We start from the raw sequence: 19,632 nt of genomic DNA, 5'->3' as shown, positions 1-19,632 counted from the left end.
GATGTCCGAGTTATGTAAAAGAAAATAAAGCACTGTAAATCTGATAGTCTGCAATATAAGCTAAGCAAGTTTTAGGCAAACTGTGGGGGCATGTAACTACGGTTTCTGAGGTTTTCATGAATATTTGTGGGTGTCAAAAAAGACTGCCTTTCCTCTCCCCTGTTCTGTGAATAACATTGCTTCCCTGTCTGCAGTCTGACTGCTGGGATACTCATGTTGTATGTGTGGGACTACAAGTCCCAGCTGTACAGTACAATGACATTGCTGATACACACAGGATCTTCCCCCTATCTGCAGACACTTCCTCACAGCCAGCAGAAGAGAACTCCTCCAGTCTGTCAGCTCTGTGTTTGAAGATCCTGAGCACAGCATTTATCTCCTCACTGCCTGTCAGTATTTGGCCTCATGCACACAACCGTTGTGTGTTTTGCTATCCGCAAAACACGGATGGCGTCCGTGTGCGTTCCGCAATTTGCGGAACGGCACGGACAGCCATTGATATAACTGCCTATTCTTGTCCGCAAAACGAACAAGAATAGGACAGGTTATATTTTTTTTGCGGACCACGGAACAGATCAACGGATGTGGACTACACGCGGAGTGCTGTCCGCATCTTTTGCGGCCCCATTGAAGTGGATGGGTCAGCATCCAAGCCGCGAAAACTGTGGCTCGAATGCGGACCAAAACAACGGTCGCGTGCATGAGGCCTTTCACTGACACTGCTCAGCGGAAAATGTATTTCCAGGACATCTACCAATGATCCTTGAAACACAGAGCACTCATACCATCCGTGTTCTGTCAGTGATTTTTCACGGACCCATAAACTTTAATGAGTGTGTTTCGGCTGCATCACGGAAGATTGAAGTCAGTATTTCTGTGCATCCCTCCACAGTAAATCGAAGACAAATTATATATGTAATGGGTAGTTGTACATGGAGAAGCGAGTCACAGAGGCCAACTACCTGAAATATAACTTTTAATTTCACGTTTAAAATATTACACAATCCCTCACCTGGGGACTAATAAACATACAACACTCACAAACAGACACTGGAGGCCAGATGAAAGTGACAGACAGGGTGGCTAGTATTGATGGTACACCACCCACAGGACAAACCATCCGGGTCTCTACTGTATCCCTAAGGTGTCCCTGGACTTATCTCAGCCCGGAGATGCACCCTGATGGTGGGAACACTCCGTCCCCGTGCCTAGTCTGTCTGTCCTTAAAAGGCCCTTGTAGCAAAAAGACCCATATGGATGTCCGGGTCATGCATCAACGATTGTTTAAGAAAAAACGAGCAGAAGTAACGGTTATTCCACAGCGGTCAAGATAAAGATATTTCTCACAACATGTAGATATCCAGATCATGCATCAACATTAGTTGAACAAAACAATTTGAGGATAACGGTTATTCCAAGGCAGGCGCAACGGCTATACAGCAGTCAGTGGATATGAGAATCATTTTTCAGCCCCCTGGAGTACCCCTGACTGCGGACCACTATATGGAGAGATCTCAGGATGGGATAAGTACAACATATATATGAGTTCTATCGTTATTACTCTGTCCCCTCCTGTACCATTGTTTTGGTCTACTAAAGTGGAACACCGCCTCGGGGTGCTCCAGCTATTTTGGTTCCCTTTTTTTCATCTTCTTTTGAAAAGGGCCATGTAGCCGCTTTATTATAGCAGCAACTTATTTTCTCCATACCTCTTGAAATAGTCTCCTGATGAACCTTTGAATGAAGGGGAAACGCGTTGAGACTTTGTACTGAGTGTAATACTCCATGTTGTGAGATCTTGGACTGAGTGTAGCGAATTATGTTGTTGGTAGAGAGCTACCCAATGGGATTAACTGCTTTATCATTCTATTGCACATTCAGCATGTTCTGACATGGTGGATAATCGAATTACACCACTGTGACTATCATCTTTGAGATTTTGAATTGACTGCTGTGGAATAACCGTTGTTCCTACATGTCTTTCTCTACTAATGATAATGTAGGATCCGGACATTTATAGGAAAACTTCAAACGGAGTATAATACTCCATATTGTTGTTAAAGTGCTATCCATCTTGATAAATTGTCTGCACCTTGTTTCTCGGCATGGTCCAACAGGGTTGGCGAATGACCATTCTGCCGTTACAATCAGCCCTGGTGTGATTCTCATATCCACTGACTGCTGTATAGCCGTTGCGCCTGCCTTGGAATAACCGTTATCCTCAAATTGTTTTGTTCAACTAATGTTGATGCATGATCTGGATATCTACATGTTGTGAGAAATATCTTTATCTTGACCGCTGTGGAATAACCGTTACTTCTGCTCGTTTTTTCTTAAACAATCGTTGATGCATGACCCGGACATCCATATGGGTCTTTTTGCTACAAGGGCCTTTTAAGGACAGACAGACTAGGCACGGGGACGGAGTGTTCCCACCATCAGGGTGCATCTCCGGGCTGAGATAAGTCCAGGGACACCTTAGGGATACAGTAGAGACCCGGATGGTTTGTCCTGTGGGTGGTGTACCATCAATACTAGCCACCCTGTCTGTCACTTTCATCTGGCCTCCAGTGTCTGTTTGTGAGTGTTGTATGTTTATTAGTCCCCAGGTGAGGGATTGTGTAATATTTTAAACGTGAAATTAAAAGTTATATTTTAGGTAGTTGGCCTCTGTGACTCATCCCTCCACAGTACCTTGCTGAATTTGTATAAACCAGCTAGTTTTAGCCTACTTTCACACTTGCGGCAGAGTGATCCGGCAAACAGTTCCGTCGCCGGAACTGCCTGCCGGATCTGGCAATCTGCATGCAAACGGACAGCATTTGTAGATGCGGGTCCAGATGCGGGTCCAGATGTGGATCCGTCTTACAACTGCATTGCAAGAATGGATCAGTCTCTCCGGATGTCATCCTGAGAAACGGTTCCGTTATATATATCGGTATTTCCTCTGTCCAAAACGCCGTTCAGTGACTGAACTGAAGATATCCTAATGCATGGGGATAAAACCTATCAGTTCTTTTCCGGTATAGAGCCCCTGTGACGGATCTCAGTGTCGGAAAAGAAAACCGCTAGTGGGAAAGTACCCTTACATATAAAGCAGGCTGTTCTTGATTATAATGTTATCCAGAGGGTTACAGTTGCCAAAATGCTTCATTTCTCAAGTTTAGAAAATACAAGAGGCAGCTACTTCTACAGAGTGCTGCTCCCGGTACATGATTTGTGGGCAAATATTACTTAGCTTTATAAAAGACAGACTGCCTTACAGTACTTAACATATAAAGGGGTTGTGCAGTGGCATAATATTGATGACCTGTCCTGCTCAAGCGAATGGTACAAAGAGTTACATTGCACCATAATATAAAGGAGATGGCGTCCAATTAAAATTGGAAGAGGGCACAGTGCTCGTACGAGCTCCACAACCCCTTCAAACAGCTGATTAGCAATGGTGCTGGGAGTTGGTCCCCTGCAGATCTGATATAGATGACCTGAGGATAGATCAAAAGTATTATAGGACATTAAAGCAGTACATGAGAATACCTTCAAAATGGACACTTTGATATGGGACTTGCATAAGCCCCGTCCCTTTCATACTTGAATAATATTGAACGTTCATCCAGAAGAAGTTTTGTGAGGTCAGACACTGATGTTGGACAAGAGGACCTGGTCTGCAGTCTCCATTCTAATACACCCCAAAGGTGATTGAGGGTAGGGCTGCGCGATCAATCAAAATAATTTAATTAATTCACTTCCTTGCAGCCAGATGATGTCCATTTTACTAAATATCGTGACCTCCATAGTTTTTTCATCTGGAGTGCTAAATCAGCGCAGCATGTGCGGGTCTTTTAAGTCCCTACCTATGTGCGGTAATAATCCAGGCGCAGGCTGCAGCCCATGCTGCGCTGATACAGCAGTCCAGATCATAGTGGGAGTTGGCACTCGTCGTACCCGGGATCCCGCTGTAATGGCCAGGGGGTAAAGAGAGCGCATTGCAGTTCCCTCAGCAAGATGGCTCCATCCAGGACTGCACGTGGCTGCCGACCTGTACTTAGAGGGAGGACTAGAGTATGGTATATAATGTACTAGCAGAAGGACCCGGCTTTGCACAGTTATATTTAATCTATTTCATTAAATGTTTGTGTGTGTCGTTGAAAGATATCAACAGTATCCACTATGGCCTCCACTGTACCCCGCTCCCTTAACGGTGGCCTCCACTGTACCCCGCTCCCTTAACGGTGGCCTCCACTGTACCCCGCTCCCTTAACGATGGCCTCCACTGTACCCCGCTCCCTTAACGGTGGCCTCCACTGTACCCCGCTCCCTTAACGGTGGCCTCCACTGTACCCCGCTCCCTTAACGGTGGCTCCCTGTCACGGCCCCTCAGGTGACCGAGGAGACTGGCTGAGCATGGAGAAGTCTAACAGCCTCCTTGATTTCTCTTGATTCAGTGTTGATAGGGTTAATGACCACTTCCCTTGTCTCAGCTGTTGCTCAGTGGTCATCACTTCTACCCTTTATAGTCTGACCCCACCCTTCTGACTATGCGGTAGAATGCTTCATTTGGTTTTGGAAAGAGCTGGAGTATGGTTCTCCCTGAGTTCCTGCTCATCCTTCTACAACAAAAGCTAAGTGTCTCGCTTGTTTGTATTTTGTCTTTTCCTCTTGGTTGTTGTTACTAGGCCTCAGGGAGACTCTTGTTCCTTCATCTTGGAAGGAACGGGTTGTCTCAGCCCTGCCAAGATCTTCCAGGTTCCTGTGTGTGTTTATTTCTACTTTCAAGGGGTGCCCATACGGTTAGGAGTCAGGGCCAAGAGTAGGGTTCTATAGGTGGTGACCCTTTCCCTTCTCTAGCGTTGAGGCCTAGTGGCTTTTCCTTTCCTCCCTGGTTGTCGGTGTGGTGTTTACTCCTTTTACCTCATCCGTTACACGTCCCCCATTTCCTGACCCCTTAAGAGTCCTCCAGAGCATCTCTCCCCCTTAAGTGACCTCCAGAGCATCTCTCCCCCTTAAGTGACCTCCACAGCGGTTCACCCCTCTATTAGTGACCTCCACAGTACCCCATATCCTTAACGGGGATTTCCACACTCCCTCCCACCCCTGCAGCTGACAGAAGTTGACTTTTACCTAGATTTTTTTTTTTTTTTATCCCTGTGGAGTGGGAGGGGCGTGGACTAACTGGGTCAGGGCGTGGCTTAGCTGGACCCGGGGGTGGGGTTTTTATGTCCGTCTTTTGAGGGTGGCCTGAACAGTAACCCCTGCACTGCCAGTCTCTCTCTCTTTCTGTAATATATATAATAGGTTTTGTACCATTTTAGTCACCAGTGCACAAGATAAATATAATGACACTTGAGCGAATTTACAGCGAGCAGTCTTATAGACACAGAGAAAGTCTTCAGTTGCTCCTCTTATGCCCTTTTTACCAGTGTCATGTTTACTGTGTTAGTCTAGACCAGTGTTTCCAAGCCTTTTCAACTACAGGGCACCCATAGTAAGGAAAAAATAGAATTCTTAGGACACCCTTGCCCAATAATTTACAAAGAATTTCACAACCCCCCCCCCTCTAGGGAGATCTAGAAAATTTGACCTCAGATCAGATGGAAAAAAACAAAAACAAAAAACAGACAATACAGGGAGTGCAGAATTATTAGGCAAGTTGTATTTTTGAGGATTAATTTTATTATTGAACAACAACCATGTTCTCAATGAACCCAAAAAACTCATTAATATCAAAGCTGAATATTTTTGGAAGTAGTTTTTAGTTTGTTTTTAGTTTTAGCTATTTTAGGGGGATATCTGTGTGTGCAGGTGACTATTACTGTGTATAATTATTAGGCAACTTAACAAAAAACAAATATATACCCATTTCAATTATTTATTTTTACCAGTGAAACCAATATAACATCTCAACATTCACAAATATACATTTCTGACATTCAAAAACAAAACAAAAACAAATCAGTGACCAATATAGCCACCTTTCTTTGCAAGGACACTCAAAAGCATGCCATCCATGGATTCTGTCAGTGTTTTGATCTGTTCACCATCAACATTGCGTGCAGCAGCAACCACAGCCTCCCAGACACTGTTCAGAGAGGTGTACTGTTTTCCCTCCTTGTAAATCTCACATTTGATGATGGACCACAGGTTCTCAATGGGGTTCAGATCAGGTGAACAAGGAGGCCATGTCATTAGATTTTCTTCTTTTATACCCTTTCTTGCCAGCCACGCTGTGGAGTACTTGGACGCGTATGATGGAGCATTGTCCTGCATGAAAATCATGTTTTTCTTGAAGGATGCAGACTTCTTCCTGTACCACTGCTTGAAGAAGGTGTCTTCCAGAAACTGGCAGTAGGACTGGGAGTTGAGCTTGACTCCATCCTCAACCCGAAAAGGCCCCACAAGCTCATCTTTGATGATACCAGCCCAAACCAGTATTCCACCTCCACCTTGCTGGCGTCTGAGTCGGACTGGAGCTCTCTGCCCTTTACCAATCCAGCCACGGGCCCATCCATCTGGCCCATCAAGACTCACTCTCATTTCATCAGTCCATAAAACCTTAGAAAAATCAATCTTGAGATATTTCTTGGCCCAGTCTTGACGTTTCAGCTTGTGTGTCTTGTTCAGTGGTGGTCGTCTTTCAGCCTTTCTTACCTTGGCCATGTCTCTGAGTATTGCACACCTTGTGCTTTTGGGCACTCCAGTGATGTTGCAGCTCTAAAATATGGCCAAACTGGTGGCAAGTGGCATCTTGGCAGCTGCACGCTTGACTTTTCTCAGTTCATGGGCAGTTATTTTGCGCCTTGGTTTTTCCACACGCTTCTTGCGACCCTGTTGACTATTTTGAATGAAACGCTTGATTGTTCGATGATCACGCTTCAGAAGCTTTGCAATTTTAAGAGTGCTGCATCCCTCTGCAAGATATCTCACTATTTTTGACTTTTCTGAGCCTGACAAGTCCTTCTTTTGACCCATTTTGCCAAAGGAAAGGAAGTTGCCTAATAATTATGCACACCTAATATAGGGTGTTGATGTCATTAGACCACACCCCTTCTCATTACAGAGATGCACATCACCTAATATGCTTAATTGGTAGTAGGCTTTCGAGCCTATACAGCTTGGAGTAAGACAACATGCATAAAGAGGATGATGTGGTCAAAATACTCATTTGCCTAATAATTCTGCACGCAGTGTATACCTACCTCCGAGACCTTGCACGCTCTTTGCACTGACAGTGATCCTTGTGAGAGAGGTTTTATTTCTCTATATGTAGGTACTGTATTACTCTTTTCTGTCCACAAGATGGCAGCAAACCAGATGTGTGAGCCTCATGTGCATCACTGGGGGAGGGGGAGTTTGGTTGCCATTTTTGAATGTTCCGATGAAACTCAGAGTTGAAGTTGTTGAAACCAGTCCTATCAAGTTAAGGCTACTTTTACACTAGCGTTTGGTGCGGATCCGTCATGGATCTGTACAAACGCATCCGTTCAGATAATACAACCACCTGCATCCGTTCAGAACGGATCCATTTGTATTATATTTAACATAGCCAAAACGGATCCGTTTGTATTATCAGTAACATAGCCAAAACGGATCCGTCTTGAACACCATTGAAAGTCAGGGGAGGACGGATCCGTTTTCTATTGTGCCAGATTGTGTCAGTGAAAACGGATCCGTCCCCATTGACTTACATTTAGAATGCATTAAGGGCAAAAGTGATCTGTTTTGGACCGCTTGTGAGATCTCCCAAACGGAAACCAAAATGGCAGTGTGAAAGTAGCCGAAGCCAGACACAGAAGATTGTTTTCTGTTTTTGACTTTCTTTTTCTTTTTCAGTCACAAATAAAAGGCCATCACAAGTCTACATCACCAAGGTGAAACAGTTTGAGGGCTCATCTTGTTTTGTGAGAAGAACTCAGTGGAGTCTAGATCAGCTGAGACAAGTCAATGGAATGGACCCTAATCGGGTAAGTTATGGCACGGTATGTGTTTGTGCATGAATTATTACCCTTTTTTACGTATGCCCTACTTTGCATCTTATACACCTCTTAGGGCGCCTTCACACGGTGCGGATTTTGTTGCAGAATTTTCCATGACTGTAAACCCGTTCTCTCCACCTGAATGTGACCACGTGTTTACCTCCCCACCTGAATGTGACCACGTGTTTACCTCCCCACCTGAATGTGACCACGTGTTTACCTCCCCACCTGAATGTGACCACGTGTTTACCTCCCCACCGGAATGTGACCACGTGTTTACCTCCCCACCGGAATGTGACCACGTGTTTACCTCCCCACCTGAATGTGACCACGTGTTTACCTCCCCACCTGAATGTGACCACGTGTTTACCTCCCCATTCAAATGAATGAAACTGGTTTTCAGTTGTGGAAAATTCTGCAACAAAATCCGTAGCATGTGAAGGTGCGCGGATTATTAAAACGCGTTACAAATAGGTATTCACCACCCACACCCTCCATGTTTAGTGGAGTTTAGGAGCTTTTAAAGGGGTTGTCTAATGAAGAAAGCCCTTGCGAGTCAACCCCTGTTCATACGCACCATTAAAGAATATGGACGTCCTCCAGATTTCAAACAATCTTGTATTGTATAAATGGCCATTCATATGAATAGTCACTGGGGGTTCAGTTATTGAGGGACCTGCAACTCTTTTAGTCACAAAAATAGTCCCTTTTTTGAATATTGACTGCACGACAATATTTAGTTGGACGGCCGGTTTTACACTGTGTTTGGCAGTTGGGCTGGACCTGAGCGTGTCGGAGGTCGGGAAACAGGCGTAAATGGGGGGTGGAGTAGATTTAACGCCAAGCACACAGACTGCCGTAGATTCACCTAATTTATGACGAAGAGCACTCTTTGTCATAAAATAGACGCATCTTATAGCAGCGTAGTGGGGAATCTAAGACCAATATAAGAAGCCAGTCTTGGAAAATGAAGCCCACTATCCCCTGCAGCGATGTCCCTGGCAGGCTGCGGCTGCCTCTGGCAAAATGAGCTGTTTGTTCGGAGCAGAACCCAGAATGATCAGTTGATCTCCCGAGCAGCCTCATTTTGAGAGTTGTCTTTGATGAGACCACGCCTCTAAGGCCTCATGCACACAGCGTTCCCCGGCCACTTGAATGGGTCCGCAATTCAGGAGGTGCGGTGCGGAACTGAAGCCTACAGAAGGACTACAGAGTGCTTCCGTGGTGTTTTTGTCCGTGCCTCCACACTGCAAAAAAAAAAATAGAACATTTTAAAAATTTTTTACAGTGCGGATGGATCACGGACCCTTTCAAGTTGAATGGTCTCGATCCGTCCCGGCTGCCGCACAGATGTTGCCCGACGGAACGGCTGCACAACGGCCTTGTGCATGAGGCCTAACGCTGTTGGAGGATCAATATTTAAATGTTACATCTCGACTAGAATTGATTTCAATTCCTCCACTTTTTATCTGCTTGTGTTTTCAGAATTGAGATCTGTTGATGCTATTGCTATTTCCAGCAGCAGTGGTGACCTCTAGTGGCAGAACTCATGTCTACATGCATGCCTGGAATAAACGTTCAGCCTCACAAACACCTACCTGATATACTCTTAAAGGATAACTCACATTTAGACCCCAATTTCAATTTTCATATATGTAGTTACTAATAACATGATATTCCAGAATCAGTTACTATTAGACTGACTTACCCCATATTTAATAAGATTCAGCCCTTAGCAACCAGTTTGCATAAAACTACAATTTCACTATTCAGTTAAGATGGCCGCCACTGCCCTCACCCTGAGGCTAATCCCGCCTGCCCTCACTAGCCAGTAACAATAGCCCCCCAAAAGTGTCAGTAACCAGAGCCCTCCCCCCTAAAGGGTTAATCTCCTGCAGCACAAAGGGGTCCTCTTACCACATGTTGCTTTCATTTATACACTGAGCAGATGGCAGATCTCCCTTCCCTGGTCTGCGCTGCTCCAACTCTGCATTCTCCAGCTCTGCTGAGTGAGGGAGCGTCTGCCAAGTGCAGGGACAGGGAGAAGTGCACACAGCCCAGGCACTGTTATCAGCTGCTGGGGAGGACCTGGCTTTAATCATTTACTTACAGTCCCTGGCTGTCAGTAATGTGACGTGACCTGTCCGTCCTTTAACAAATAGACGGACCATGCCTAGCAACCCTATTTTAAGCACATGTAAAAGTAGGCAGTACAGGGAACAAAAATGTGGAATTAAGGGGTAATTCAATACATAGTGAAAAGTTGAAATAGGGCCACCAAGGAGATATTAATCGCCACAATCCAATACTCCAAAAAAATAAAAAATACGACCGTTATCCTTTAAATCTTTTGAGCTGGATTTTCTGCATACTATCACCATACTCATTTATGATTGTTTAGCACCATTTTCTTTGAGGGACAATTATTCAAATATTCTTTCTATTATGAAAAAACATTGGACTAGTAAGAAAAAGAAAAAAATTAGAAGAATTTGATTAAATATTTCTGCTGACACTAGAAAAGGAAACGGACAGTGGGGTGTTTGGAGCCTGAAGTGTCACCTGAAGCTAGAATCCAGAAACACTGGGGTTTCTGTTCTTGTTTTGGGCCGATCACCTATGAAGATCACACAAAGGACGTGAGCGGTTATGTTCACAGGGAAGGGAAGTGCTATGTTGATCTCACAGCTTTATAGAATTTAAAGGTGCAGATCTCATTTTAGTTGATTCTAACACAATTTGCGGTTTATGAAAGGTTCGGAGGTTTTTAACCTGCGTTTCCAGGTTTAGGAAGGAAGATCACACATGGTGTTCGTGTGACATAGACACATTGCACCTCTGCATGGGGACCGTGCGATCATATAACCACCTCACCACATGGCTATCACTTCAGGCCGTGGCAAGTACTGGGCAGAATTGCAGTGGCGATTTCTGTATTTAAAGTGTTTTCTGTTAAAGTAGTCCAGTAAAATCCCTTTAAATCTGAAACCTGTCTGTGCAAAGAGCTGCAGCACAAGGCAAACACAGATCTTTGTAAATAGGTCATTCAGTTCTATGGACAGGTGTTCAGAACTTGTGCGGTAACACTTCTTCTCCCCTGCTTACTTTAGCTGTCACACCTGTTTACTGGAAGCCTAACACAGATGTCAAGCGGCATATGGAGCTAAAAGCTAGCGCCGTTCAGTTTATAGAAATCCATCCTTAAAGGGAATGACAGATTTGTAATGCGCTTTTCTTAGAGGGAATCAAAGGGCAGGGATAGTTATATGGGAAGTCACTGGCTGCTGACATCCTCACAACACAACACATACTGGGACAATTCCGTAGGAAGCCAATTTGCCTATTTGTACATTTTTGGGTGTGGGGGAGAAAACAAGAGTACCCAGAGGAAACCCACACAAACTCTATACAGATGTTGTCCCTGATCAGATTTGAACTCTGGGACCACAGCGCTACAAGGTATTCCAAACCTACCTGTGTGTACCTTGTGTCTTTATTCTATATCCAGGAAAAGCACTTTTATTTTGCTAAAAAAACTGATCCCAAGTGCGCGGCTAAAAGTGAAAGTAAAAACAGCTTTCACTGCAGACCCGAATTCTAACAGTTATATCTTCTGACATAGTCGAGAGAACGCAGTAAATTCTGGTATTGTTTGAAAGCTTGGAATGCCATGCCCATATTTCTAGCTGCTACCAATCTCAAGATACAGTGCCTTGAAGAAGTATTCATACCCCTTGAATTTTTTCACATTTTTTCACATTACACCCACAAACTTAAATGTATTTTATTGGGATTATATGGGATAGACCGACAACAAAGTAGCAATTATGTGTGAAGTGCAAAGAAAAACATACATGTTTTTTAAAATTTTTAATAAATAAAAATCTGGAAAGTGTGGCATGCATTTGTATTCAACCTCCGTGAACCAATACTTTGTAGGACCACCTTTCGCTGCAATTACAGCTGCAAGTCTTTTGGGGTTTGTCTCCACCAGCTTTGCACATCTAGAGGTTATAATATTTGCCCATTCCTCTTTGCAATATAGCTCAAGCTCAGTCAGATTGGATAGAGAGCGTCTGTGAACAGCAATTTTCAAGTCTTGCCACAGATTCTCAAAGGGATTTAGGTCTGGAGAATGGCCTGGGCTATTCTAACTCATGAATACACTTTGATCTAAACCATTCCATTGTAGCTCTGGCTGTATGTTTAGGGTCGTTGTCCTGCCGGAAGGTGAACCTCTACCCCAGTCTCAAGTCTTTTGCAGCCTCTACCAGGTTTTCCATCAGGATTGCCCTGTATTTAACTCCATCCATCTTCCCATCAACGCTGACCAGCTTCCCTCCCCCTGCTGAAGAAAAGCATCCCCACAGCTTGATGCTGCCACCTCCATGTTTCGCGGTGGGGATGATATGTTCAGGGTCAGGCCTCATGCACACGACCGTTGTGTGCATCCGTGGCCGTTGTTCCGTTTTCTGCGGACCCATTGACTTTCAATGGGTCCGTTGAAAACTCGGAAAATGCAACATTGTTCATCCGCGGCCGTGATCCGTGTTTCCTGTCCGTCAAAAAAATATGACCTGTCCTTGGCATCCGCGTCAGTGATCCGTGGCCGTAGGTTACTTTCACACAGACGGATCGCAGATCCGTCTGCATAAAAGCTTTTTCAGAGCTGAGTTTTCACTTTGTGAAAACTCAGATCCGACAGAGGCGTTCCCATAGTGATGGGGACGCTTCAAGTTAGAATATACTAAGAACTGTGTACATGACTGCCCCTTGCTGCCTGGCAGCACCCGATCTCTGACGCACAATTAACCCCTCATCATAGCCCCCTGTAAGAGATCAGGTGCTGCCAGGCAGGAGGGGGCAGACCCCCCACCCCTGTATTTAACTCATTGGTGGCAAGTGCAGCCCCCCCCCCACTCCCTCCCTCCACTCCCTCTAAACGGACAGCATTTGTAGACTGATCCGGATGCGGATCTGTCTCACAAATGCATTGCAAGAATGGATCCGTCTGTCCATTTGTCATACGGACAAATGGATCCGTTTCAATTTTTTCTCCCACGTTTTTAAAGGTCTGCGCAGACCGGAAGGACAGATCCAGCATTGCGGTATTTTCAATGCCGGATCCGGCACAAATACATTTCAATGTAAATTAATGCCGGATCCGGCATTCCAGCAAGTGTTCCGGAATTTTGGACTGAGATAAAACTGTAGCATGCTCCGGTGTTATCTCCGTCCTGAAAAGTCAAAAAGACTGAACTGTAGACATCCTGTTGCATCCTAAACGGATTTCTCTCCATTCAGAATGCATGGGGATAAAACTGATCAGTTCTTTTCCGGTATAGAGCCTCTAGGATGGAACTCGGAACTTTCAGCTGCATTCACTGCATCCCGATTTCTAACAGTGATATCCTCCCCATGTACTGAAGATAATGCTGTCATTTTGGTATTGTTTGAAAGCTTGGAATGCCCATATCTCTAGCTGCTACCAAACCAGAGATATGAGCAGCTAAAGCAGCCGCCTCTCCCCCTGCCTCTAGTAAAAAAATATATAGAATTGTGGCATTATCATCGCTGTACTGACCCACATAATAAAAGTACCACACAGTGTACGCCATAAAAAAAAAAAAAAATATGTTAAAATTGCTTCCCCCCCCCCCCCCATAAAAATAAAATAAAATAAGTTATTTACTACATTATATATACCCCAAATGGTTCCTAAAAAAACTACAACTAATCCTGCAAAATCAAAAGTAAAACTGGTAAAAGCGTTGACTAACCTGCAAATAAAAGTTAAGCCCTTATCTGTCCGATGACTTGGGAATTTAGAAGAAAAAAAATTAAAAAGTCATGACTGCTGGAACACAAAGGGAGAAAATATTATTGGTCCTCCGTAGTGCTTCCGTGGGGTTCCGATCTGTGCTTCCGCACCGCATTTCCGGATTTGCAGACCCATTCAAGTTAATGGGTCCGCATCTGTAATGCGGGGTGTACACGGCCGGTGCCCCATGTATTGCGGACCCGCCGTATGAGGGCTGCAATCCGGCCATGGCGGGGCAACGGCCGTGTGCATGAGCCCTTAGGTTGTGTAATGCTGGTGCTTACAGTTGCACATTTAGACCCCGTGAGGCTGCACCATAGCACATGGAATTTATGTGGCGTTCTCCTTTATGTGGCACTGTATTAGGGAATACCTCCTCAGTAAAAGGCTGTATGTCTCCCTATGAAATCGGAGGCATATAGAGCTACAGTAGGACCCCATAGAAGTCTATAGGCGCCCTATTAGTGCACAGTGCAACTTGGAGGTTACATTGAGCTATGATATGGTCATTCACATGAGGCAGTACTCCGTGCTGAGTGCTGCTAGAGAGAAAAATATGTGGTTTGACTGTAAAAATCTTTCATCTTACATATTCTGATGTCATTTTTTAGGAGTCTCCAGAATTTGATCTTCAGTTCGACAACGCGTCTGACCAGTGGATGGCAAGTTCCGGCTCAGAGAAATTTACTTTCTTCCAAATCCTGCACCATACATGTCAGCGATATCTCTCTGACGGAAAGCCCGAGTTCATCAACTGTCAATCTAAACTTTTCTCAGGTGAGTGTCGCAAACTGTACATGCACATGGCCGTCTAAGGGGTACATACAATGATGCAGTGCCCATAGAAGTATAGGGGGCCTTATTTCTGTTTAAACTGGCAATTGTGACATGCTACGTAATACATCATATAGTCTGAGTATTCTCTTCTAAAGCATTGTTTCTAGGGGAGAATAGTTCAGAAATACTGTGCTGTCTGTAGCTATGTATGGCAGCACCTGGAGCTCTGCCGTGCACATGAGGAATACTGCCAGCAGGCTTTTACCAAGTCATACTTTTCTGTCTGTGCGAGATTTATCTTGGGCATCACTCTCCTTTCCTAATGTTTAAAGAAGTTTTCTGAGATTTTTTTTAAAGGGAGTCTGTCACCGAATTTTCACCAATATAACTAAGAGCACTGCCCCACAGAAGATTGCAGGCACATTCCAGACATACCTGTGTGTACTGTGTGTCTGTATTCCAGGTCCAGGATAAGCACTTTTATTCAGCTCCCAAGTGCCCAGCTGAAAGTGGAAGTAAACGGCGGCCGTTTCTCACTCCCCATTTTAGCGTACCTAGTCCTGTCCAGCTTAATGTGTTAGTGCTTAATATTAAGCAGGTTTTGCAATGACAGATTGGATATGCCATAAATATCTAGGAGCTAAGGGTCTGATTTTGTGAATAAGGTTTCTGATCACCTTGGGATCGGACGACAGACCACCACTGATGTATGTCTTGGAAAAATCCCCTTTTAAAAGTAGTTGCTTTCCTCTTACATGAAGGACCTTGTTATGGCCAGACTAAACACTGCATACCTTCCAGGCAACAGTATACTACACTCGGCTGCTGACAGTGTGACCAGTGCTGTACAGAAGGCTAGTCAAGCACTCAATGAGCGTGGAGAGCGCCTCGGTCGTGCGGAAGAATCGTCAGCGGAAATGATGAACAGTGCACAGCAGTTTGCAGACACTGCTCACAAGGTAACCACAAGCACCGTATTCCTATCCTAATTTTCTTATTAAGGCGATGCACAGCCCTCAAAGAAGTGTAGGATAAAATCTATGTCTTTATTTAGTCTTGGAACACATAGAAAAAATTAAAACATCTTTAATATATATATTTTATTTTTTTCTATGTGTCCAAAGACTAAATAAAGACGTATGGATGATATTATCTGCTATTTTCATGCACTGTACATTTGGATGGGGTTTCTTTGTGTGGACATGCACAGCCTTGTAATATGGAAAGAACTAAAGATAATAATTCAGGAAATGTGGGTAGAACAACTGTCTGTGTCCAGGACTCAGTTTTGCCCCCTGTAACATTACTGATGATCTCGCCCTTATGTCTCACGGATACCTTTCATGTGCATTCCAGATTTTTCTTACTCCCATCAGAAGTAAGAGAATAGGATATGTTCTATAATTTGTATGAGATAGGATGGACACCACTATTAATAATAATGGGCTTGGGTGCCATCACCATGTAAGTGTATGAAACTGAACAAAAGAAACAAAGTACTTGCCAAAACCTGATGCTCACTGTATAATACGAAGATAAAGTTTAAAAAACATTAAAAACACAACAAACCTACAGGTCTCCCCCACAGCTTAGTGCTTTAAATAATGACAGGGGTCAAACATGCAAATAAATCGCTGTATAAATAACAAAATACCAATTATAAATAACCAAACCAGTTATTGATTTAGATCTTTTTATGTATGGCTGATATATTAATTATAATGACTGATTCATATAATATCATATTACAATAATATAATATTGATATAATTAACGAATTACTATCATTTTTTGTTATTTATTATTGGTATTTTGGTATATGTGCTGGGGGGGTCACATATATATATATATATATATATATATATATTCTGTCTGAGACATTAGGTTTGTTGTGTTTTGTTGAGCGATTTTCCATTTTTGCGTTTTTGTTTTTTACTCCCTTCCTTCTTGGAGTCAGAACTTTTTTATTTTTCTATTCACATGGCCGTATGAGGACTTGTTTTTTGCAGGGCAAGTGGTACTTTCTAGTGGCACCATTTTATATTGTATAGGATGTAGTGGGAAGCTGGAAAAAAAATCCAAATGTGGTGGAATTGGAAAAAATGCAATTCTACCACACTCATTAGTTTTGTTTTTGTGGCATGCACTATGCTATAAAACTCACTTCTACGGTAGGTCTGCAGTTATTGACTATTTTTGTAATCAAGTATTCTATCGATTAATCCAACGATTAATCGAGTACTCTAATAACAAAAAACTAATTAAAAGAATGCTTTTCTTTATAAAAACTCATTAGCTCCCCTATTGCCATCGGGCTGCCCCCCCCCACTAGTGCCATCAGGCTGCCCCTCCTGGTGCCATCAGCTTTCACTCCCCCCCCCCCCCCCCCCCCCCCCCCCCCAGTGCCATCATGTCCCCAGTGAGAAAGTAATCGCAAGCGCTTCACTCGCTTCACTCGCGCTCCATGGTCACATGACATAAGCAAATCTTCTATGCAAAAAATTTGCATCAATGATTTTTTTTGTGTTGAGTTACTCTATTCCATCGAGTAATTGTTTTAGCCCGATGCACTTCATTCTCCAGGTCAGTATGATTAAGGCTGTACCACATTTGTATATATCACACAAAACTTTGGAAAAAATTTATTTTTTCTTTTCATCGCCTTATTCTGACCGCCATACCTTTTTTATAGCTACGTCTACGGAGCTGGGTAAGGGCTATTTTTTTGCGGGACGATCTGTAGTTTTTATTGATACCATTTTGGAGTGTGTGTGACTTTTTGATCACTTTTTGCAGGAGGTGATTTTTATTTTATTTTTTTCCCCTTTACGCTATTCACCAGCATATGTGATGTTTTAATATTTAATAGTATAGGTGTTTTTGGATGGCGCAATGCCTAATGTTTTTTTTTTGGTGTAAAGGGGGGGTTATTTGTGTGTGTGTGTATGTATATATGTATATGTATATATATATGTGTATGTGCTTGCCTGGAAAAGCGCAGTTTTATGCCTTTCAGATACTGTTGTCACATTGGACTACAGCATCTCTGAGGGGTTAAGTGGCCACAATCGGTATTGCTGTAAAACAGCAGGCACCTGGTTGCTATAGCACTCGTTCCGGAGTGGGCGCCATCTTTAAAGACCCAACATGTCATGTACTATTACATCAAATGTCGGGAAAAGGGTTAAACTTGTCCAATAAAGCTTTATCTTCAATTCTATGGTGAACACTAGGTTTTGTTTTTCTTGTTCAGTTCTATAATTTGCAAAACTGTCACATGAATCCCCCAAGACTACGGATGTGTGCATGGACACATGGAAATATATGGGTCAGAATGAAATCCACAAAAATGCAGATAGGACAAATGATAGAAAGTACGTTCATGTGCATGAAGCCTCGGGCTGTTTTCAGAAGGCTGTATGTATTATCCCGTGGTTCGTCTGTGAACCACTGCCCACTGGAAGCCCCGGGCACCATGGGTGCAGGAAATCTCAGACTGTACCATAGCAAGGGCTAGTCTGATCAGAATAGAACATGCTCTAAAGGGGTTTTTATGCAAACACACGGCCCATGTGAAAAAGCTGATGTGTGACCCCATAGGTTACAGTGAGGTATTTGTGTTGTCCATGTCGGGTTCATGAGGGCATGGACGGGAATATCGCCCATCTGGAAAAAGCCTTGGATAAACATACTCTGAGGGACATTTGTCAAGACCGGCGTTCCCATACGCGAGTCTTGATCTCGCTGCACTGGAGTAAGATGCCTCTTAATAAACTAGCCGCACCTGTACTCTGGCGTGTGCCAGAAACGGAAGTCTATACCAGCACAGGGGCCGGCGCAGACTTCATCTGTGACTTATGGCAGTTTCTGCTGTCGGGCGGTGTAAGGCCCCACCACCTCTCACTAAGCCCCAACCCTTTTATCAGCACTTCGGGAAAGGCGTCAATAAGCTCTAAATTTGTACATTTTTGCACATATGGCGTGCACCATAATTTGCGCCTTTTTTACGCCACAATAATAGCGCAATGCCCTTAGTAAATGTCCCTCAGCTTTTTCCCAAACAAATGTGTCATCCAATTGTATTTCTCATTGTAGTTACTCTTCTTATTCTCTTTACAGCTTGCTATGAAACATAAATGTTGACCTGGGAAGCAGTGTATGTACCTCGCCCCTGCGGAACTGTATATGCAAAACCTCAGCACAAGTAAAAAAAATCTTTGTTTTGAATGGGAATTGTATTGACTTCTTGCCACACAGATTGTGCTTCTCAGCACAAGTGGTGCCAATGGAATGGAGAATTTGGGAATAACCTGCAGGGTACAGCAGCTTCCACTACCATGCTAGTAATACATGGGCATCACCTGGACCGGCATTCAGTTTTCAGAAGGCACGCTGCTTGAGAACTTTGGAAGTTTGTGATTGAAGATACAAAGCGTTTACCGTGATTGCCAGCCATCCAAATACCTGCTCTGATGTGAATGTGCCCTACGCTACTGATCAAGCTGGTGGCCTGTTATGTAGGAGTTGGTGCTCTTTCAAGTCCTGGCATGAGTGACTTCATGTGAAAGACATGTCTTTGTCAGAAGCCTTAGTGTCTAGTGGCAGTATTACGCAGCTTCGCGCAGACAGGCACTTACTGATTGCTTGTGCCGCCTTTCTGTGTCTGTCACTGGACACTGGCGGCCCTTTTTCATATTTGTATGGCCGATTTTACCATAGTTTTTGTTCTTCACTGTCCAGCTCAAGTCCTTCAGGCCATTGTTTCTGTAGAGCTGGCATATTTTAAACATTTCCATGTGTTTCATTTTTAAGCCACGTTGCAGAATAATATTCCAAGCAATAAAATGTTTACTGGTATCTTGAAAGAAAAACTTCTTCCTCATCTTTGTTTGTCCATAGAGAATTAAAGGAATGTGTCATAGTGGTGTATTACAGGCTTACATAAAGCTTCTACAGAAAAGACGGAAGAATACCGATATGTTTGTCAGTAAAAGCAGCGTAAATGACTGGCTTTATCTATAGCCATGTTTAAAAGGGTTCTCCGGGGAACAGAAAAAAGAA

The 19,632-nt window shown here is 43.6% G+C and overlaps 1 protein-coding gene across 1 annotated transcript in view; it reads left to right on the top strand.

The window, feature by feature from the left end:
• The window catches only part of STXBP6 (syntaxin binding protein 6), a 68,878-nt gene extending 49,690 nt beyond the window's left edge, over positions 1 to 19,188 (top strand). Inside the window, exons 3-6 of the mRNA XM_040412317.1 lie at positions 7,831 to 7,961; positions 14,406 to 14,571; positions 15,373 to 15,530; positions 18,691 to 19,188. Of these exons, the coding sequence (XP_040268251.1) occupies positions 7,831 to 7,961; positions 14,406 to 14,571; positions 15,373 to 15,530; positions 18,691 to 18,714 (479 nt within the window). The 3' untranslated portion in view covers positions 18,715 to 19,188. The remainder of the gene's footprint in view (positions 1 to 7,830; positions 7,962 to 14,405; positions 14,572 to 15,372; positions 15,531 to 18,690) is intronic.
• Positions 19,189 to 19,632: the final 444 nt, after the last annotated feature.

This window comes from Bufo bufo, chromosome 11 (genome assembly GCF_905171765.1).
Source record: "Bufo bufo chromosome 11, aBufBuf1.1, whole genome shotgun sequence".
NCBI classification, from domain to species: Eukaryota; Metazoa; Chordata; class Amphibia; order Anura; family Bufonidae; genus Bufo; species Bufo bufo.
Note: the sequence above shows the minus strand (reverse complement) of the source record. Positions and strands in the feature narration are given on the sequence as shown.